At 43.9% G+C, this 23,102-nt stretch overlaps 1 protein-coding gene across 2 annotated transcripts in view; it reads right to left on the reverse strand.

Annotated features, from left to right (window-relative positions):
• The window catches only part of Cdyl (chromodomain Y like), a 132,863-nt gene that overhangs the window by 51,168 nt on the left and 58,593 nt on the right, over positions 1 to 23,102 (reverse strand). The window contains exon 2 of one of the 2 annotated variants that reach the window (XM_041632911.1): positions 6,514 to 7,180. The exons of the other annotated variant lie outside the window; for it this stretch is intronic. Within the exon in view, the coding sequence (XP_041488845.1) occupies positions 6,514 to 7,180 (667 nt within the window). The remainder of the gene's footprint in view (positions 1 to 6,513; positions 7,181 to 23,102) is intronic. 2 annotated transcript variants of the gene reach the window in all.

Below are 23,102 nucleotides of genomic sequence, written 5' to 3' on the forward strand. Positions count from 1 at the left end.
TACTTTCTTACCAACTCTGGGGAGTCTCTTAATCAGGTCACCTTCTTGTTCACACCCAGTCTCGCCTATAACAGAAAGATAATCTGAGCTAGGAAGCACAGTGCTGGGGGTCGTAAGCAGAGCGATAGCAACAGAACTGCATGTTGGACAGCTGGGGGTACAGTCACCCCAAACCTGAGACAGGATGCCATCGAAGGACTGCTGCGACAAGACTCAAGCCTCAGAAGGCAGGCAAAAATGAGAAGACACAAGGTTCAAATGGGATTGAGGACAGGTGTTGAGTTCTCATGTTCCAGGAGCAAATAATAAAACATCAAGAAAGTACCACAGACAGGGGGAATTAACTTGAAAACACACCCTGTCCTCTTTCCCGTGCCATCCAAAATTCAAAAGGGAAAGTATATAGTTAAGTTTTTATATCCGATTCAAAGAAATTCAAACTTCCTTTAAATTACATTTTGTGAACCTTTAAACTAAGGCCCTTTGGTGTATTCAAAAATGGGAAGGAACTATCTCATTGGTGCAAATGAATCTGAGGGTTTTCTGCCCTGTAGGGAAGGGGCCATATCCTGCCATGGAAGGGTCCATCCGCAAGAGGGTAGCAAGAACCTTGAACAAGAATGACCTCTGCACAGCAGGACAGTTCAGGTGCACAGAAGAGACAGTGTGGCTCCTGAGGAAGGGCAGATGCACGTGCCCGAAGCCAACAACTTCCTGTTTTCCAACAGTGATGGATATAAGGCGAAGAACAAATAAAAACACCCAGATAGTCAGTTCTCCCGTTTTAAACTTCAAACCGCTAGATGCTGTTTTCTGCCTCCCCTGGCAAACACTGTGAAGTGGCTTAAAGTATTCCTTAAGAACAGGTAAACGACCTGGGCCTGTAGGGCATGCCAAACCCACATGTTCTGGCCAGGGAGTGGGGGCGCATGCCTTTAATTCCAGCACTCGGCAGGCAGAGGCAGGTGGATCTCTGTGAGCTCGAGGTCAACCTGATCTACAAAGAGCTAGTTCCAGGACAGGCTCCATAGCTACAGTGAAATTGTCTTGAAAAACAAACAAACAAACAAAATCAAAACAAACAAACAACCCAGGTAAACAAGTCGTCACAATCTTGACAGCTTTTTCACGGCATTTTTGCAGCATCAAATTCCTCAATCAATCACGGCCCCAGTTTATAAGAGCAAGTTGCCAAGTCACAGGCAGCTGAAGAAATGTGCCCGCACACACGTGTACATAACTGGCAGGAGAATAAGACAAGGCAAGAGGTGAACTGGGCAACCTGGGTAAAGAGCGTGTGTGCGGGCATTTCCTAGACTGGTCTAGCACCTTCCACCACCACGACCTCCAATCTATATAAAGTTGAACACTTCGGAAGGGACACTTGGAGTAGTAACACAGGCAGTTGTTTGAGACACACTAATAATGCTTACGGTGAACAGTTCCGTGACTCAGCAGTGAAGAGCACTGAGAGAACCCAGGTTTGACTCACAGTACCCACGTGGTAGCTCGCAACTCTGTAAATTTCCAGTTTCAGGAAAAAAAAAAAGTTCCTCCTTTGGGCCTTGGAGGGCACCAGGCACAGACGTGGTACACAGACATCAGTGCAGGCAAATACCCATCCACACAACTATAATAAACTAAAAATGGAAAAAGTTCACATCCGGTCAGTTTCTAGACTGGCAAGGGGAGTACTGACGTTGTGTCACTGGGAAAGCACGCCCCATCTAAGCACCCCTGAAGATACCAGTAGACACTCAAGATCCAGGAGGGAGGAACACTTGCACAGAGCCTGCTTCCCGAGCAGGAGGAAGTGGTGGGCAGCCAGGCCTTGCATGCCACCTGGGCTGGGCAGGATCTTTCCCAAGTGCCTGAAAGGCATCAGAATACGGCCGTGCGTCTGAATCCGTGCAGGGTATTCCTACCGTGCTCTGCGCACAAACCAGCCTAACCACAGCAGCGTCACTCTGCACACACATCTATCCCCTCCACCTTCGCCACCACCCCGAGAAGCTCATCTTTCCTGTGTCACCTTTTCCACAATTTACTGTCCTTCGCTAAAACAGCACACATCTTACCGAATTCTTTCTCGGGCTTCTTCCTTGTTTCTGTGGCATGTGCATAAGATTGGTTAAATGGTTTATATGCCTTTCCTTCAGTTCACTTGTCTCAGGCTCAACTAAAGAGTCTAAGAGCATAGGGAAACATAACTACTTCAGGGAAAAAGAATGGGATTTCAAAGGGAGCTTAAATACTCCAATAAAACTATACAACATGTTTTGGGAAGACCTGGCTAAATATACCTGTCCAAATAAATATGAAGAAATGAGAACACACACACACATATAGACATACACACGTATGCATGCATGCATGCATACATACATACATACATACACAATGCCTAGGAATGTTAGCGTGTGTTCTTGGATTACTGTAAAGAAATCCAAACTAGATGAAATAGTGATACAATATATGCTTTTCACAAAACAGCCCTCCATTCATGTTCAAGGGTTTTCCCTCCTCCAAGTAGGAAATGAAATTACCCTCTCTGTCTGTGTATGTACACCTGCATGGCAAGGACCAAGCCCAGTCAGTGGCTTGCTCAAGTAAGGCAAATGCTCTGCCTGTGAGATATATCCAAGCACCCTCTTTCTAAAGAGTCTTAGCTACACATAACTGATTGGCAAATACCTGCATGTTTGTAAGTTTTAAAGCAAAGTGATTGTATTTGCATACTTTGAAGACTTCTCAGACATAACTAACTTTTTATCTAGAATTGGTTTTAGAATTTGAAAGCACACTAAACTCCTCACAAGGAACAAAGGACCCCATCTGCTACTGAGCATCACAGGTCCTGCTGAAGCATATCAGTTATGAGGTTTGGGAGCTCATACTGCGAGGTTTAAGTACTTGCTGCAAATGTTTGCTCACTGGGTTCTAAGTTCTGCAACCTGTCTCCGTGTTAAGTAGCTGTTTTTGTGAGGAGGAAGTGAGAGGAAGCATCAGGACATACAAGGTACACAGAAGGCTCTAACAGATGCCCACTTGGTGTACACACGCACGTGCTTGTGTGATGTGTTGGGGGACACATGGCCATGTGTGTGGAGGTCAGAGGACAATCTTGTATGTTGGTCCTGGCCTTCCATGTTGTCTGAGACAGGGTCTCTTGTCTGCTTGCTGCCCACTGCCCACGTAGGGTTGGCTGGCCCACAGACACTGTAGGTCCTTGGGTATCATGCGCTTGCACTATAGTGCCTGGCTTTTATGTGGGTTCTGGAGATTCAAAAGCAGGTTCTCACACTTGCGTGACAGGCATTTTAACCTACAAAACTCTTTTTAACCAATAAACTACCCCCCCCAGTCCTCTTTTTCCTCATTTTATGAGGAAGGCTTTCACTGATTCTTGTTTTTCCCTCCCCAGCATTGAGATTTAAAACAGGTGGGTGCTGGAATATAGTATCAGGCCTTCACGCATGTCAGTAAGCAGATACTGAGTCATTGGGAAATCCATCTTTCTGTTCAAAACATTAACCATGTGTTCAAGGGATGTATTTACCACTGAAAACAGTGTACAGTATAGGAATCAGAAGGGAGGCTTTGGGCCATTTTAATACACAAATACTTGTATAGATAACCATATGCACATTTGGTTTTTAACTATTTTAAATAGAAAACAAGGACTTAGAAGGTAGATTTATAGCTTCTCATTAATGTAGGTAAGGTGTTTACCTACTCCTCCACTAAGAGGTCAGAGATCATTCCTTGCTCTAATTACCTAGTGAATTAATTTTATGAAAGAAATAATTGCTTCTAAAAACTGTTGTAACTTTTTCTCTGCTCACAAATTCAAATGTGGGATTGTTCCATCATTCTACAAGTAGGAAATATGAGACAATATTGTCAGGAGACTAATCCCTCCCCCTCAACCAAAAAAAAAAAAAAACAACCCAGAAATAGACCCTATCGTTGTTAGCATATGGAGCTGGCTATTATTCAAGAAGGCCTTCGCTTGCCTGCATTCATCTCCCCGAGGGTATGGATTTGTGGCATGGTTAGCTTTCCTCTTACTTTTAGGCAAGTGTTATGTTTCCATATTAACAGCTCCTCTTTAGTCCCTTAGGGGCGATGCAGTCAGAATACCAGCACCCAGCAGTAATGCTTGGGACCACAAGGAAACGTGTACCTGAAAAGAAGGGGCACTGAGCAGGGTATAGTGGAACATGTCCATAATCCTGAGAGACTGAGGCAGGAGGATTGCTGTGAACTTGAGGCTAGCCTGGGCTACATAATAAGTTCAGGGGCATGGAGTGCTACAGAGTAAAACCAGAAAGACTAAAATGAAAGGAGGTGCCCAAGTGAAAGTGTGTGTAAACAGTCAACTGACTGCAGAGCTGAAGGGTGACTCCGTGGGTAAAAGCACTTGCTGCTCTTCCAGAGGACATGCGATTCCCAGCACCCACATTGGGTGGCTTACAACTGTGTGATTACAGATCCATGGGTTCAGACACCCTTTCTAGCCTGTGTGGGCCCCTGTATGCATATTATAGACATATAGACAAGCAGACAAACACATATAAAATAGCAATAAATTGGATTTTTAAGAAAAAAATTTTTGTAGGGACCAGCAAACGTTACGGCACATGGCCCTATGGGGACTCAGCTCTGTTCCTATAGCAGACACACCCATGGATAGTCCATACATAGATGAACACAACTGTGTTCCGGACAGACTTTACGTACAGACATACATCACTCTTACATTTTCACGTGTTTTGGTTTCTATGTCATAGGAAAAGTGAAGCCCACTCTTAGCTTGCATGCCATATAAAACCACGAGGTGAGTGGGGTCGGCCTCAAAGGCTGTCACTTTGCCAGCCATTGTCCTAGTCCTTGTCCAGAACTGAGCACAGTGCCTGGCCTGAAGTTATCAGTACACAACAGAGGCCCCCTGACTAGTAGAGACACTCTGGGGATAACACAGGAGATGACCTGAGACATTTGTTTTGATTACTTCTGTGTCTACGGCTCTTTCTATGAACCTTCACTTTCTCTGGATCTGAATTCCCTACATGAGAAACAGAGCTCAGAAGCAGGTAATCAATAATCTCCTCCACCACTAAATGTCTATGATTTTCCTGGCTACGGAACGTCATCATAATCATAAATGAGCACTCATCCCATATGAGTTTGATTTGCAGCCAGGAGAGCAGGACCTTGGGTCTAATATGTATCTGGAAAATGTTGGCAAGACAACAAATTTTAGTTAATAGCCTGCTGAGGTACCATACAAGGGCTAAAACCAAGAGGAAAACTTGCTGCATATACCATGACAGGATTGACAGCAATGCTCATGAGATTCTTACCTGAGGAACTAAGCAGCTCCCCTCCCCCCCCCCCAGCAATCCCACACCAGTGTGGTATATTAGTCTACGAGACTGAGTTGGGTGCACACACAGAGACCACTGTAAGAAGGCTAAAAGGGGCCCAGGAGTACAGCCTGCAATTCAAGTGGAGTTCAGGAGGCAGATGAATAAGACAGGCCAGGGTATGCTGTCATGGTGCCTGCACAGGTGGAACAGTGGTCCAGGGGCATTCAGAAGTGTTCTTGCTACTTGGTGAGAAGACTCACTAGCTTGGTCTGAGGGTACCACTCTATCCAGTTATGTGAAATGGATAGGTGTCAAGAGGCAAGAGGCAGGAGAGCTATGAACAGCTTCAGCAGAGTGTGACTGGGACTCGATACTTCAGCGCCTGCAAGGCACACCTGAGGCGCTGGGCTTCATTAGCAGTCCCTTATACACGATCCTCTGAGAAAGGTGGGGCAAGAAGAAGACAGGATTAAGACTTTAAAGACCAGAATGGCCAGTGGGGTCAAAAACAGGCAGCCATTAGGGTGTGGATTAGCGAGGGGCAGGAGCCCCTGGAAGGCTGACTTAGGAAATGGGAAGGTCATGGCTGCGTGGAAGCCAGGAGATAGAGGCTAACAGACTGGTACTGTGCAGAGAGAGCTCCTCTTCCAAACAAAATGTGATAGGATCTGACCAGATGTACATCAAGAAACAGGCCAAACTCCTGAAGACACCCTCACTGGAAGCATTTCTGGTGATTCACGTGGGCAAACAGAGAGCATGCTGGTCCCATGAGAGATCACAGGCAGATCCTTAACAGAGCTGTGTGTAAGAGATGTAGGAAGGCGGGTGGCTTCATAAAGTTTGCTACAAAAGCAAAAGAAAACAAAAAAGCAAAACCAAGCATAGGCAGTTTAGGGGGAGACCCTGCACACATCTGTGGTGACAAAGGGAGAGCTAGTGCTGATTTGAGAAGAAGGCCAAAGGCTTTGAGGAAAGAAAGAAGTTGTCATGGTCTCCCAAAGGCCTGGGAAACAGCTGTGTGAATGTGCCTCCCCTCCCCAGAGAATGAGAGATGAACTCTTCTAGAGAAGGACACATGCTCTCTAGGTCACTGCCCAGCATGTGAGCACAGCCTATCACAGCCCACCTAGACACTCACCTTTTCCATTAACAGCTAAGCCCGTGGCCATGGCAGCAGTCACGGGGCCAGAAACCTGAGGCACTAGTGGATGTATTCGGGGTCGGCTCCCCATCCTGGCTCGTTCTGCACCAGGACCCAGCAAAGCTCCAATGGGCTTCTCTGCAGTCACCTCTGGTGCTATGGTGTCCTCGGGACCCTGCTCCACAGGGTCCAGCTTCTCAGGGCTCTCCCCCTGAAAGCCGTCCACCGAGGTCCTGCCCTTCACAGGGCTCTTAGGCACGAGAATCTTGATCCCTGACTTGGCAAGGTCCATGTTCTTGCGATTTGCAAGAGATGGGGCTGTGTTTTTCCTGAACTTCTGGCTGGTAGCCAACAGCTGGCTGTTTTTGGACTCATGATCTTTGCCTACCACAAGTGCTTTGGGGGTGGTCTTGGAGAGGTTGCTGTGGGTGGACCTGGAGATCTGTTTCCGGGCGTTGCTGGGGGAGGCTCGGTTGGCACGGGCCAAGCTCCCCTCCTTCTGTCTCTCGCTGTGGCGCCGGTTGAAGTCAAGGATGTATTCCTCACAGTTCACCAGGTGCTGCTCCGGCTCCCACGTGTCGTCCTCACTGTCGTAGCCTTTCCAACGCACCAGATACTCTGTCTTTCCTTTCTTGTTTTTCCTTTTGTCAACAATCCTTTCCACCTATATATGAGAGAAAGGTTAAAAGACAATCCTCATTACTCGAGAAAGCTACAAGTTTCACAAGACAATATTCACCATCACCACCACGAGCATGAGCATTACAAACACCACTATCACAGGCCATAACGTCCTCCCTTTCCTGCCCCAATCAGTACAAAACACAAAGGCAACAACAGAATGTCAATGTCCCTGCCATGAGCTCAAACTACACTCACATTTTATACTCAAAATGTAGGAATACTATACACAAATCGTTATGTGGCGCCCCATTAACATGTGAATTTTCTATGATGTTAATAATACCAGTTAAATTATTTTTCTGAAAAACCACACATACAATACTAAAACAGAACTGATATAGCTTTCCAAAATTCGGGGCTAAGGCAGGATTGTTGTTGGCATTTCAAGGCCAGTCAGGGCTACACAGAAGAACCCTGTCTTAAAACACCAGTTATGTTTTAACCACAAGAACTACTGGTAATTTCAGAAATGTATCTTTATTTTAAGTATAAACTGGAAATAAACTAGTAACTATAAAACCAAAAATATATCCGCAGATATGCACGAGGTAGCTAGTTTCTTTATGAGTCAAAGAGGCCTTTGCGCTGGATCTGACAGGGGCCGCAGGAGCCACCTGCAGTCACTGCTGGCCATCCTTAGGTGGGCAGCAGCAAGCAATGAGCTATGAACAGCAAGGGCTTTCTGTGGCATGCAGCTGACTCAACCAAAGGAACAGGAGTCTTGGAAATGTGACTTTAAGGTGCTCAACGACAACCAACAAGGCCCTTTCTCTCAATGAAATGCTCTAGAATAGTAAGGCGATTTTCTCTCAATCTTGGTTTTAATTTTCATGCTAGCATCTTTACAGGAAGGTGATGTTGATCATTTAGTGATGACTGATCCGTTGTGCACCAAATTTACATACAGGCCTTGTTTTGTATGCATCTAGTATTGTAATGTACTCTGTGACCGTGACATTCTGAGTGTAAAAGGCAGACTCACAATTCAGATGAAGGAAAATATTTGATATTAATGCCCACATGTTATTGCAGAAATACCCATAATCTGTTGCGACATCCATACATAATGTAAAAGCCACTAGACTGCTCCAAGGTGGTCAGGTGTGATTTCATGCCATGCCTGGCAGGCAAAGCTCTTATCAGCTAACAGTTCTTTAATTAAAGCCACAAAGGTCTAAGCTCATCAAGTCTCCAAACATGAGTGTGTTTCTTTCAAAGTTACAGGTTAGAAGAGCCAGTGCCCACCAAGTTCTCTAACACTCCAAATTAGACCGCAACCAAACGTACAAGTGTAAATAGCCCTAAAAGATATTCATTTTAAAAAAAGAATAGAATTAAAGCCCCTTAGCTGTAGAAAAGCCACAATTTAAACATTCACTATTGCTTCTATGTGAGAAGGATTAAGAACAGAAAGAGCTGTCCACATGGGAGGAAGATTTCACACCAACAGATCTCGTGAGTAAAGAATTGCTGTCAGGAAGGCATGAGCTGGTCCACATGGACAGTAACACAGAAAGGAGAGCTCACATATGCAAGCCTTGCAGTGGAAGTAAAAGGTACATTTCTGGAAAATGCCACAAAAATCAATTTCATGGCAGCTGTGGTTTAAAAGTTTTAAAGGTACATGGGAAAGAGATTGTGCCTTAAAGGAAACTATGTTTTATGTTGTTTTGTCCCCCTAAATTCATTTCCGCCTCAGAAGTATGCACTCAACCAGAACACCTGCTTTTTCTCACTTCCATGTCCTTAAAGCTGAGGTGAGGACATGGGGCCACAGAATGGTCTTTCCCTCCTCTGGGCCCGAGGACCTTGCCCCCCCCCCCCCTTTTTGCCAAAGGAGAGGCAGTATGGGAACCAGTCTCAGCAGATACCTGGATACATAGGTGGACTTCTCAAATGCTCAGGACCGAATTGTTCAGAGATGCCAAAAGAAGGTAATACTAAGCTAGTGGGCACTTTATGGGCACTGCTAAAGAACAGAAGTTTTAAGTTTCAGGGTTATATGTTCTCCCAACCACTCAACTCTTCTCAGGGGCAAGGAAGCAGAATCAAAATCAGTGATGTCTAAAAGAGCTAAAAACAGAGAGCCTTGTCATTTCCTGTGCTGTAATTCTTTACCTTATTAGGTTATTTAAAATATAAAACCCATTGTTTGAGCCCACCATAATCTGTAGTTGCTAGCCCCTCAGACTGTGGGGGAGCAATTCAACACTCAGGTCAGACGTGCAACTAAATCTTGTGGCGGACTCGGCATGCAAATTGACACAACATAGTGACTAGGAGACAACCTGGGGTCGGAGAGGTGGAGTTGCAAGGACACTTTATAGACTGCGCACAAATACAAACCTCACACAATTGGAGACCTGAGTGTGTTCCTGCCCCCACTAGGGGACATTGTCTCCTTTGACAGAGGAAACTGTTAGGCCTTGACTCTGTATCTAAGCAGCTGACACGAAATATCTGCAAAGAGCATCACTTACATCAACAACGTGTTGAACAGTAAACCTACAACTATTTCATGAGTCCTTTCACAGTGGCGAGGGAGAAAACGCACAGACCCTTCTTTCTTCTACATCCTAAGTAACTCTTAGGACGTGCCCTCCTGGTGGTATGGAGAAAGGACAGCCCTAGTGACATGAGGTCAATGCCAAGAACTTCATACAAGGTATTCTCTGTGGAAGGCGCTGATGTGCAGGTACACCCACAGAAAAGCTTTAAGATGATGAAAGCCACGACTCAGGGAAGGAAAAAGGCAGGAAAATCCCACCCAAATCACTTTCCTTAATAATGTCACCCAGAGTCATACATGAAATTCAAACCCTATGCTCTTATTTGTCTGTACAGTAAATCAACTCAAATTCTTTGAGCTATGATTTTCTTCTATAAGTAAAAAGCCAAAATGTGAGACAAGTAAAATCCAACCTTGTGGAATATCCCAGCCCCCTGCTGATGACTTGTAAAGTAGTGGAATTAATTGCCAAGCCACCTCTTTTGGACCACAATCTGGAGTGCCCAAGTCCAGCAATGTAAACTGAGGTTCTCAGGGCCGCAGAAGACAGAATGGAACACTTAGCAGAAAGGCTCAGCAGGGATGCGAGCAAAGAAGCCAACTCCATTCCTGCTGCAGTTTAACAAAAACAGCCCAAGGCATGCAAAATGACACTGCCAGTTGCAAAGTCAAGACAGCAGAAATCTGACACATCAGATCACTGTCCACACCATCCCCAGAGCAGCACGTTTACCAGGAATATGAGAGGTCCCTTGGACCAGTATGAAGCCACCAACAGTGCCAAGTGGAGAGAATTGCATACTAAAACCCTGCTTATAGAAAAAGAACTTTGGTAACCTAAAAGATGCAAAAGACAAAGACGACATAGCAGCCAATGAAAAAAGTTACCATGACTGTGAAGAAGAAAAGTTGCCTCACGTTTTTAGGATAGTTTCTGTGTAACGGTCTGACACTTTCCGGCTTTATCCCGGCATGAAAGCAACATAGATCCCATAGAAACTGTACTTCAAACTTGGAATCCTGACTTTGTAGGCTAGTGGGAACACAGCTGGACCCTGCTGTGCTACACAGCTGCAGCGTCTGTCACCAGGGGAAACAGCTGGCTCTCTAAGGGGTGAGGAGCTGCTGAGTGCTTCTAGAGTTCTATGTGAAACACATTTTTTGGTAATTCCAAATTCCAACAGGTTTACTGAGAGATAATCCCATCAGAAGGGGAGCATCTATATTACAAAAACAGAGCGTTCCACAACTGAAACGAGGAAGAATTTAAACACAACTCTCTGGAGAGACTACAAAGAAACCCCCAAAGAAAGCAGGGGTCAGAGTCTTGGAACAGAGAAGCATGCCACATCATGCTGTAGCTGACAGGACTTGGACAAATCTGGGTTGAAAGGAAAGCAAAAATCTAGGTAGGTGGCAGACAGGACCCATCACAGAAGGAGGAAGACCAACCAACTTATTAACCCCTTCAAACCCGAGGCACATTTCTGAGTACTACTGTGTCCCAGGGCCCCTAAAACCAGCCAGCAACTCACCGACAGCCCTGGCTCATTACAGAGGAAGAAACTGTGATGATAATCCAAACAAAGATACATGGGTGGTGTGTGTATGGTGCTGGGCAGGCCTAAGTTTGAAAAATGCCCTCCCTGTGAAGCCACACAGGACATATGCTTGCATAACCCTGAAGCAAAGAGCCGCCATCTCAGGACCTGGACCTGCTGTACAGCTTATGTTTAGGATAAATGGTTCAGTTCAAATTAGGGAAGCTTGTCCCTTTTTTTGAAGGGCCTGTCTGGAAGCAGTCCACTTCTCCGGCTGTCCACCTGACTAGCCAGGTAGCACCATACTTCCTGTGGGGTGACTAAATGCTATCTGCAAATGGAGGGTATTTCCAGGTCGCCACGGTCAGTTCTGTGTAGTGGGGCAGAAACAAAGCCACTTGGCTGTTCTGCCAGTCTCTTCAACACTGAGGCCCAGAGCACCTTGGTCCTGACCTGGGCATTCATGAGTGGCCCCGACAATTCTACAAGCTGAAGGAAGGGTGGCTTTCATTTGCCACCTGTGGTTTTCTAAGCAGCAGAACTGTAGAGCCCAAATGCAAATGCAATGTGTTCCCAGAAGAGAACTGTGAGCATTCTCGCCTTTTGCCCAAGAGCAGAACAGCCATGTTCCATTTGTACTCAATGGATGGGGTGGCTATACTTCTTGACAGTATCTGGAATGAACTACAATCCAGAAATAGAGGCCACACCTTTGATCCAAATCTCGACGCAAGAAGACACACCTTTAATCTGGGCTATACCTTTTGCTGAAAGACTATACAGACTATACAAGAACATGGAAGAAGGAAAGTTTTACTCTTTGCCTGCTTGCCAGAAAATCCATTCCTTCACTGGCACTGGACTCCAGCCTCATGGGACTGAGAAACTATTATTCTTGGACTATCCAGTCACAGCTACCGCTAGCCATTGTTGGATTAGTTGGACTGCAGTCTGTAAGTCATTCCAACAAATTCACATGCTTGTGGTTTCAGGGTGTTCAAAGTCGCCCCTATACTCAGAAGTCGCACTTGGTTTAACAACTGGGCCCCTTAACATGTCTGCAGGCTTGGTCTCCTGCCAGAGGGAGGTGGGAGCAACTGTACAAGGTGAACGCTAGCTGGTAGGATTAAGTCACTGAGACTGTGTCCTTGAAGGGACATTGGGAACCCCAGCCTGTTCTTATCTCTGCTTCCAGGACGCCTTGAGGTAAGCAGCTCCCTCCAGGACCTGCTCCTACCATGATATGCTTGCCTGCCTTCATTGTGGGTGTGTGTTAGAGCAAAAAACTACTACTAATTCGTGTGGCAAACATGAAACCAAAACTTGTACATTCGGCAGTGAAATGCTACATGACAGGATGGGGATGAACAAAGAATATGGACAAAGCTTGTGTGTGGCAGAGGCAATAAAAGGGGCACGAGTGAATTTTATGGGTGAAAACAGTCTCTGTGCCTAGCAGATGGTAGCTATACAAGTGCCTACATCTATTACGCTCTATCCATCTAAGATCTACGCATTTTCGGCTGTATCGGACATAATTTCTACACAACAGAAGAACACCACATGCTCCTTGGTATGAGAAGAGTTTCTGGCCAACACAGTTAAAATGGCTGTTGGGTGCACAACAGCCCATAGCTATGCAACAGGGCTTCCCACGAGGAAGCCAGCATAATAGCTGTGAAGGCCCATGTGGTGGAGATGGGACATGGAGACTCGGCTGATCCCAAAGCCAAAAATGAACATGTGGAGATGCCTAGCACAAGGTAATTCATACTGCATGATTGTATGTTCCAAATCAGTAAGGCTACAAACTGAGTGTGGGACAAATTCTAGGCAATTTATAAAAGAAAGCAAACCACCAGTGAGCATGAACACCACTTAATCTCACCCAGCATAAGGCTCACCAGGGTGTGTGGGAACATCTCTGTGAAGGCTGCCTGCGCTGCATGTTTCACAGAGCGCTGCAATCTTACAGTGAGCATGGAAGGCAGTAAGGCAGCCTTCTTGGTGTGTGTGTGTGTGTGTGTGTAATTGTGTGCATGCGAGCGTGCACACGGGTGGGGGGGGGGAAATTCAGCTAAGGAAGTAACCGGAGGGGTGCACACAGACTCAGACAGGTGGGGGAACAGTAGAGTGAGTGAGCAGGTGAGAGGACTAATTGGCGGTGCTACTGCATCCCGTGTCTATGCTCAGACTGGCTCTTACAAGCACAGCATGACGCTCCGCATCTGTTACTTCCTTTGATAACAGAATTCTGTACTATCATACACGTTCAGTTTACTCTTAAAGCGAGTCAGCAGGATTAAAACAGGAATTTAATAGCCATATTTCCAATGGGTTAAATATTAAGTTAGCTTTCAAAACATAGAAAAAAAAGGGAGAAAAATTAGCATATTTCCATCCACCCGAAAACTGCACATCACAGTGCTGTAGTAATCACACTTCTCCCCCTGCCATGCAGATGCTCGATACACAGCAGTAAAGACACTCGGAACACACATAAGAGGGGATGAGCACACGCTTCAATAAGATCAGGAATTCTCTATGAATAAAAAGATGAAATGGATCTTTCTTGCTAAAGTTCTCACAGTTGCTAGATTACATTTTAAAAAACAAACTCAAACTTGGGCGCAAGAGTTGGCAGCAAGAGCAGCTCAGCCTGTTCAGGCTCATCCCTTCCTATCCCACCCAGCTTGCATCCAGAACCCTCCCCCTTCTGCCTCCCTCCCCTCTTTGGCCACATAACATCTCCCAGCTCAGCCTGTTCTGGGACCAAATCCGAATTGGGAGGGCAACCGGGAGGGCAGTAGTTCCTTTGTCTCAATAGCCTGCCTGCAGCAAGCAAGGTAGGCCCTTTGTGTATGAGCTACCCAAACAGCACGGAGATCCGATCTAGGCACCAGGAGAGCCATCATTGGGGTGAGTGAGTTTCTGACCCAAGGCAGCAGCCTGGGACAGGGAACTCAGACATTCCTCATTCCTCCTACACTTCCTGGTCTTCCTGCAGGGGCTATACTGTCTGATACCTCCTCTCTCTTCCTATCCCACCCAGTTTGCATCCAGAATCCTCCCCCCTTCTGCCTCCCTGCCCTCTTTGGCCACATAACATCTCCCAGCTCAGCCTGTTCGGGCACTGGGACGGAATCCGAATTGGGAGGGCAACCAGGAGGGCAGTAGTTCCTTTGTCTCAACAGCCTGCCTGCAGCAAGCAAGGTAGGCCCTTTGTGTACGAGCTACCTAAGCAGCACCTAAGCAGCACGGAGATCTGATCTAGGCATCAGGAGAGCCATCACTGGGAAGGTACATCAGTGGGCAAAGAGAGCTGATCCTGTAAAAGAAGAACCATAGGGAACCATTCAGAGGAAGAGATGGGCAGGCGCCTATGCAAGAATTCACCCAACAATCTGAAAAACAACATGAAACCACCAGAACCCAGCGACCTCACAAGAGGAGGACATGAACACTTTAATCAAGAAGAAGTAGAAAAAAAATGACTTTATGAAAGTGATAGACGCCCTTAAACAGCATGTAAAAAACACCCTTATAGAAATGGATGAGAAGTATAACAGAAAGTTTGAAGAATTGAGTAAATCAGTGAATGATACTCTAGGAAACCAAGGAAAAACAATCAAGCAGATAATGGAAACAGTTCAAGACTTGAAAACTGAAATGGAGGCAAAGAAGAAAACACAAACAGAGGGCCGGATGGACATGGAAAATCTAGGTAAACGAATAGAGACTACAGAAACAAGCATAACCAGCAGAATACAAGAGATAGAAGAAAGAATCTCAGATTCTGAAGATAACATAGAGAAAATAAATGCACTGATCAAAGAAAACAGCAAGTCCAACAAACTCTCATCACAAAACATTCAGGAAATATGGGACACAATAAAAAGACCAAACCTAAGAATAATTGGAGTAGAAGAAGGAGAAGTGCAGCTCAAAGTCCAGAAAATATATTTAATAAAATTATAGAAGAAAACTTTCCCAACCTAAAGAAAGATATACCTATGAAGGTTCAAGAAGCATACAGAACACCGAATAGACTGGATCAAAAAAAAAAAAAAATCCCCTCGCCATATAATAATCAAAACACAAAGCATACAGAATAAAGAAAGAATATTAAGAGCCGCAAAGGAAAAAGGCCAAGTTACTTATAAAGGTAAACCTATCAGACTTACACCTGACTTCTCTATGGCAACCATTAAAGCCAGAAGGTCCTGGATAGAGGTTCTCCAGAAACTAAGAGACCATGGATGCAAGCCCAGACTACTATACCCAGCCAAGCTTTCATTCACTATAAATGGAGAAAACAAAATTTTCCAGGATAAAAACAAATTTAAACAATACGTAGCCACAAATCCAGCCTTACAGAAAGTAATAGAAGGAAAATCACTAACCAAGGAGTCCAACAACGACCACAATAACTCAGACATCTAGAGACCCATCACCAACACAACTCAAAGAAGGGAAACACACGAACTCTACTACTAAAAAAGTGAGCGGAGTTAACAACCACTGGTCATTAATATCACTTAATGTCAATGGACTCAACTCACCTATCAAAAGGCACAGGCTAAGAGATTGGATACAAAAACAGGATCCAACATTCTGCTGTCTACAAGAAACACACCTCAACCACAAAGACAGGCACCTACTCAGAGTAAAGGGCTGGGAAAAGGCTTATCAAGGAAATGGACCTAAGAAACAAGCAGGTGTGGCCATACTAATTTCTAACAATGTTGACTTTACACTTAAATCAATCAGAAGAGATGGAGGGGGACATTTTATACTCATATCAGGAACAATTCATCAGGATGAAGTCTCAATCCTGAATATCTATGCCCCTAATATAAAAGCACCCACGTACATAAAAGAAACATTGCTAAAACTCAAGCCAGTCATCAAACCACACACACTAATAGTAGGAGACTTCAACACTCCTCTCTCACCAATGGACAGGTCAATCAGACAGAAATCTAACAGAGAAATTAGAGAATTAATGGAGGTAATGAATCAAATGGATTTAACAGACATCTATAGAACATTCCACCCAAATAGGAAAGAATATACCTTCTTCTCTGCAGCTCATGGAACCTTCTCGAAAATTGACCACATACTCGGTAACAAAGCAAACTTCGAGAATTACAAAAAAAAAAATTAGTAACCACCTGTGTCTTATCGGATCACCATGGATTAAAGTCAGAATTCAACAACAATGCTACCCCCAGAAAGCCTACAAACTCATGGAAACTGAACAGTCAACTGCTGAACCACACCTGGATCAGGAAGGAAGGAAGGAAGGAAGGAAGGAAGGAAGGAAGAAAGGAAGGAAGGAAGGAGGGAGGGAGGGAGGGATGGGGGGGAGGGAGGGAGGGAGGGAGGGAGGAATTAAAGTCTTCCTTGAATTTAATGAAAATAAAGAAACAACACACTCAAACTTATGGGACACTATGAAAGTAGTACTAAGAGGAAAGTTCATAGCACTAAGTGCCCACTTAAAGAAAACAGAGAAAGCACACGTTGGAGACTTAACAGCCCACCTGAAAGCTCTAGAAAAAAAAAGAAGCAGACTCACCTAGGAGGAGCAGAAGACTGGAAATAATCAAACTGAGGGCTGGAATCAACAAAATAGAATCACAGAAAACAATCCAAAGAATCAATGAAACAAAAAGCTGGTTCCTGGAGAAAATAAACAAGATTGATAAACCCCTATCCAAACTAACCAAATGGCAGAGAGAGAATATGCAAATTAATAAGATCAGAAATGAAAAGGGGGACATAACCACAGACACAGAGGAAATTCAGAGAATCATTAGATCTTACTACAAAAGCCTGTATGCCACAAAACTGGAAAATGTAAAAGAAATGGACACTTTTTTTTAGATAAATAGCATATACCAAAGTTAAACCAGGACCAGGTGAACAATCTAAATAGACCTGTTAGTCACGAAGAATTAGAAGCTGTTATCAAAAACCTCCCTACCAAAAAAAGCCCAGGAACAGATGGTTTCAATGCAGAATTCTACCAGAATTTCCAAGAAGACCTAATACCTATACTACTTAATGTATTTCACAATATAGAAACGGAAGAGTCATTGCCAAATTCCTTTTATGAAGCTACAGTTACTCTGATACCAAAACGACACAAAGACTCAACCAAGAAAGAGAATTACAGGCCAATCTCACTCATGAACATCGACGCAAAAATCCTCAATAAAATACTGGCAAACCGAATCCAAGAACACATTAGAAAAATTATCCATTTTGATCAAGTAGGCTTCATCCCAGAGATGCAGGGCTGGTTCAACATACGAAAATCTATCAATGTAATCCATCATATAAATAAGCTGAAAGAAAAAAAAAACATATGATCATTTCATTAGATGCTGAAAAAGCATTTGACAACATTCAACATCCCTTTATATCCCTTTATGATAAAAGTCTTGGAGAGATTAGGGATACAAGGGACATACCTAAATATAATAAAAGCTATTTACAGCAACCCGACAGCTAACATCAAATTAAACGGAGCGAAACTCAAAGCCATCCCACTAAAATCAGGAACTCGACAAGGCTGTCCACTCTCTCCATACCTCTTCAATATAGTGCTTGAAGTTCTAGCAATAGCAATAAGACAACATAAGGGGATCAAGGGGATTCGAATTGGAAAGGAAGAAGTTAAACTTTCGTTATTTGCAGATGATATGATAGTGTACATAAGCGACCCCAAAAACTCCACCAAAGAACTCTTACAGCTGATAAACACCTTTAGTAATGTGGCAGGAGACAAAATCAACTCCAAAAAATCAGTGGCCTTCCTATACACTAAGGACAAGGAAACAGAGAGGGAAATTAGAGAAGCATCACTTTTCACGATAGCCACAAACAGCATAAAATATCTTGGGGTAACTCTAACCAAGGAAGTGAAAGATCTATTTGACAAGAACTTTAAGACATTGAAGAAAGAAATTGAGGAGTATACCAGAAAATGGAAGGACCTCCCTTGCTCTTGGATTGGGAGGATCAACATAGTAAAAATGGCAATTCTATCAAAGGCAATTTATAGATTCAATGCAATCCCCATCAAGGTCCCATCAAAATTCTTCACAGATCTTGAGAGGATAATAATCAACTTTATATGGAAAAACAAAAAAACCCAGGATAGCCAAAACAATCTTATGCAATAAAGGAACTTCTGGAGGCATTAACATCCCTGATTTCAAACTCTATTACAGAGCTAGAAGTAATAAAAACAGCGTGGTACTGGCATAATAATAGAGAAGTCGACCAATGGAATCATATAGAAGACCCGGATTTTAACCCACAAACCTATGAACACCTCATTTTTGATAAAGGAGCTAAAAGTATACAATGGAAGAAAGAAAGCATTTTCAACAAATGGTGCTGGCACAACTGGATGTCAACCTGTAGAAGAATGAAAATAGACCCATATCTTTCACCAAGCACAAAACTCAAGTCCAAATGGATCAAAGACCTCAATATCAGTCTGAACCCACTGAACCTAATAAAAGAGAAAGCGGGAAGTACCCTACAATATATGGGCACAGGAGATTGCTTCCTATGTATAACCCCAGCAGCACAGACATTAAGGGCAACATTGAATAAATGGGACCTATTGAAACTGAGAAGCTTCTGTAAAGCAAAGGACACTATCACTAAGACAAAAAGGCAACCCACTGACTGGAAGAAGATCTTCACCAACCGCGCAACAGACAAAGGTCTGATCTCCAAAATATATAGAGAACTCAAGAAACTAGACTTTAAAATGCTAATTAACCCAATTGAAAAATGGAGCACTGAACTGAACAGAGAATTCTCAACAGAAGAAGTTCAAATGGCCAAAAGACACTTAAGGTCATGCTCAACCTCCTTAGCGATCAGGGAAATGCAAATCAAAACAACTTTGAGATATCATCTTACACCTGTCAGAATGGCTAAAATCAAAAACACCAATGATAGCCTTTGCTGGAGAGGCTGTGGAGGAAGGGGCACACTCATCTATTGCTGGTGGGAATGCAAACTTGTCCAACCACTATGGAAATCAGTGTGGCGGTTTCTCAGGAAATTCGGGATCAACCTGCCCCAGGACCCAGCAATACCACTCTTGGGAATATACCCAAGAGATTCCCTATCATATGACAAAATCATTTGTTCAACTATGTTCATAGCAGCATTATTTGTAATAGCCAGAACCTGGAAACAACCTAGATGTCCTTCAATGGAGGAATGGATGAAGAAAGTGTGGAATATATACGCATTAGAGTACTACGCTGCGGTAAAAAACAATGACTTCTCGAATTTTGCATGCAAATGGATGGAAATAGAAATCACTATCTTGAGTGAAGTGTTCCAGACCCAAAAAGATGAACATGGGATGTACTCACTCATAATTGCTTTCTAGCCATAAATAAACGACATTGAGTCTATAATTTGTGATCCTAAAGAAACTAAATAATAAGGTGAAATCAAAGAAAAACATATAGTTATCCTCCTGGATATGGGAAGTAGACAAGATTGCCGGGCAAAAATTGGGATCTTGGGGGTGGGGTGGGATAGGGGTAAGGGGAGATGGGGAGAGAAATGTGAGAAGGGGAAGATGGTGGGAACTTGGGGAATTGGGATGTTTGGGATAAAGGAAGGATGGATATGGGAGCAGGGAAGCATATATCTTAATTAAGGGATCCAGCTTAGGGTGGGCAAGAGACCTGAACCTAGAGGGGCTCCCAGGTGCCCAGGGGGATGTCCCCAGTTAGTGAAATGGCCCTATCCTATAACCACACTGATGAATATCTTGCATATCACCATAGAACCTTCATCGGGCAATGGATGGAAATAGAGACAGAGACCCATATTGGAACACAGAATAAGCTCTCAAGGTCCCAATGAGGAGCAGATGGAGGGAGAGCATGAGCAAGGAAGTCAGGACCACAAGGGGTGCACCCACCCACTGAGACAGAGGGACTGATCTATTGGGAGCTCACCAAGGCCAGCTGGATTGGAACTGAAAAAGCATGGGATAAAACCGGACTCTCTGAACAATGAGGACTGATGAGAAGCCAAAGTCAATGGCACTGGGATTTGATCCTACTTCATGTTCTGGCTTTGTGGGAGCCTAGCAAGTTTGGATGCTCACCTTCCTAGACCTAGATGGAGGGGGGAGGACCTTGGACTTTCCACCTGACTGCTCTTTGGTATGGAGAGGGAGGGGGAAAGGAGTGGGAGGAGGGGGAGTGGAGGGGGAGGAAGGGGAGGGAAATGGGAGGATGGGAGGAGGCGGAAATATTTTTTTTCCAAGAAAAAATAAATTAAAAAAAAAGTTGGCAGCAAGAGAGTTTACCCACTAAGCTATCTTGCCACCCCCATTCATTTTTTTTCTTAAGAGATCTACCTAAATTAAAATGAATTTTAAAAACAATTAATGGCAATGCTGCTGAAAAGAAGTTGCCAATAAGCTACTTTTCCATGGGGTTTCTGTTCTGGATACATGTAGAATGGCGCAAATACACGCACTTGCTGCTGTATGCTTGACAGAATACAACTAAATCAAATCTGTGTGTGCACTGTACACACAGGGTGACAGAGAATTCTCCACATGGTGTCATGACTGTGAGACAGCGCTGCAAACTCATTTCACAACTGTATCCCTCATCAGATGCCTCCGAGCAGAATAAAGCACTTGCTATTTCTCACGGGTCACACAGACCCAACACGCTAAATGGGGAGCTTGGAGAAGTCATATAAAGAAATTCCTGTTGTGAAACCGAATGGCTGGTACTATGCTGTACAGCCTGGCTTTATCAATGCCAGAGACAAAGATGGAACTGTGGGTGCTAAAAATAGACAAGCAGGAATTCTGAGGCTGGGAATTTTCTGTTTAGTTCTATTTTCATAAGACCACAGAAAAGCTAGGAACTACAGTTTATCTGAATTTTCTTAAATTTGTTAAACTCTTACCAAAATATTCACCTTTAAACCTCATGTTTTACAAGAGAAACATCCAGCCCCATAATGACTTGGACATCTGGGCAGAGACTCATGTGTTTGAACCAACTGCTAGCTGAGTCAGCTTTGAGGCTGATACTTGAGCCCCCACTTCTTGAACTGCAGAGTGTAAGCAGGCTCCCTGGGCCACAATAGGAAGTAGCTCCCAACTCCACCTCCTTGCCACGACTGACTGTGTTCTATTAAACTGTGAGCCCAATAAATCTCCTCTAAATTGCTTCAGCCATGTATTTTACAGCAATTAAAAAAAACAAAACAACAAATAAACAAAAACCAGTCAAGACGATACTACAAATCTCCCAAGCACACCCAAACTAAACCAAGTACAGAGTACACCAGACAGAAGGCAGGCGCCTCAAAAAAGAAATCTTGTAGACCTCACCTGTTGGGTTTAATTAAAAATATTCTCATCAATTATAAGCTGCTACTTTGTTGTTAAAATCCCAATCTTCTGCTGACAGAAACAAGCACTTCCATCAGAGGAATAAAACTCACTCCTGTGTGAAATGTAGCGAGGTTGTTCTACAGTCTTCAAAACACAAGTGGACACTGCACAAACATAGAAGACCCAAAACCACAACAAGGCCATTGAGACGAGAACAACTACTCCGGCAGAAATCAAATCTCCGCAACTTCTGCACAAATGTTTCAGACAATGGCAGGGAAGCAAAAACACCCCCCAGCATCAGCATCACAAGGTCGACTTCTGTGATGTTGCCTCTATTGGGCTCAAAGATCTGCTCTATGTACTCACTCAGTGGAAGACTCTATTTTCCCCCAAAACTCAGTAGAAAGCATTTGCCAACGTACTCCTCTGTATACGTGAAGTCCTGCCCTTCCAGTTCTAATGTGGTCTGATATTTTTAATTGTCCCCACTTGAAGCCCCTTGGTTTGGTGGGTGCCACTCTCTTGGTTTTCCACTGTCACTCATTCCATCTTGCTCTCTTTAAATATGTGAATTTGGCACAACCATTCTTCCACTGTTCTCACCAGGTTTTGTTTTGTCGTGGTGGAGAGCAATGGCTTCCAGCTCATCAGGTGGCAGGGGAAGCAAGCAGGAAGGTTAATGGCTGACTCTCCACTGCACCTTTACAGAGAGCTTGGTGGTACCCAGGGGTGGAAGCTGCAGGTTAGTCAAACACAATTCTACTGTAAGATAAAAACCATCTGAAGAACAGATTCTGCTTTAAAACGCACACCAAACAACAAATTAAACTACCGAGAAAAGCTAAGAGATCACAGATGAAATAAAAATGACAAAATATGCAATTGTGAGTATGAGATGACTGTGTGTGGGTGTGTGTAAGAGTCCATTTACTGTTCTAGTTGTGATACAAATTTTGTACTCATCTGATAATGGAAGAGAAATCAAAGCAAGGTGAAATCTGGGTGATCCACTCTTTTGAATGAGGAGAAAGTATCAGTGAACTCTGTGGGTCTGAAGTACTGGTGTGCAGGTGTGAGGGGGCCTGCCCATCAGCTGGCTCCAGGACGCTCTCCTTCCTGTTAAAGGCAAGCACTGACATGTTCACTTTGATAGAGACAGGCATGAACTCCTTTTCATTCCCAATGTTTAGCCCAACCTAGCAAGTTTCAGTTTCTATCTTCTCAACTGAATCCATGTTTTTACTTTCTATTATTCTTTTCTGTTCTTATTTTTAGCATCCTTTTTTCCTTTGGCTTTCCCGATGTTCTTCTGTAATCTGCAATTCAAACACAAGGATAACAATGATTTGGTTCTAGGTGTTCTCTTAATTTCCCTGTGAGTTCCTCAACAGCTCACAAAATATAATGAGTTTAAATTTCCAAAATGCTTAATTAA

The sequence above is a fragment of the Microtus oregoni genome, unplaced genomic scaffold, assembly GCF_018167655.1.
Source record: "Microtus oregoni isolate MIOR12 unplaced genomic scaffold, Mior012 000042F_ref0000377, whole genome shotgun sequence".
NCBI lineage: Eukaryota > Metazoa > Chordata > Mammalia > Rodentia > Cricetidae > Microtus > Microtus oregoni.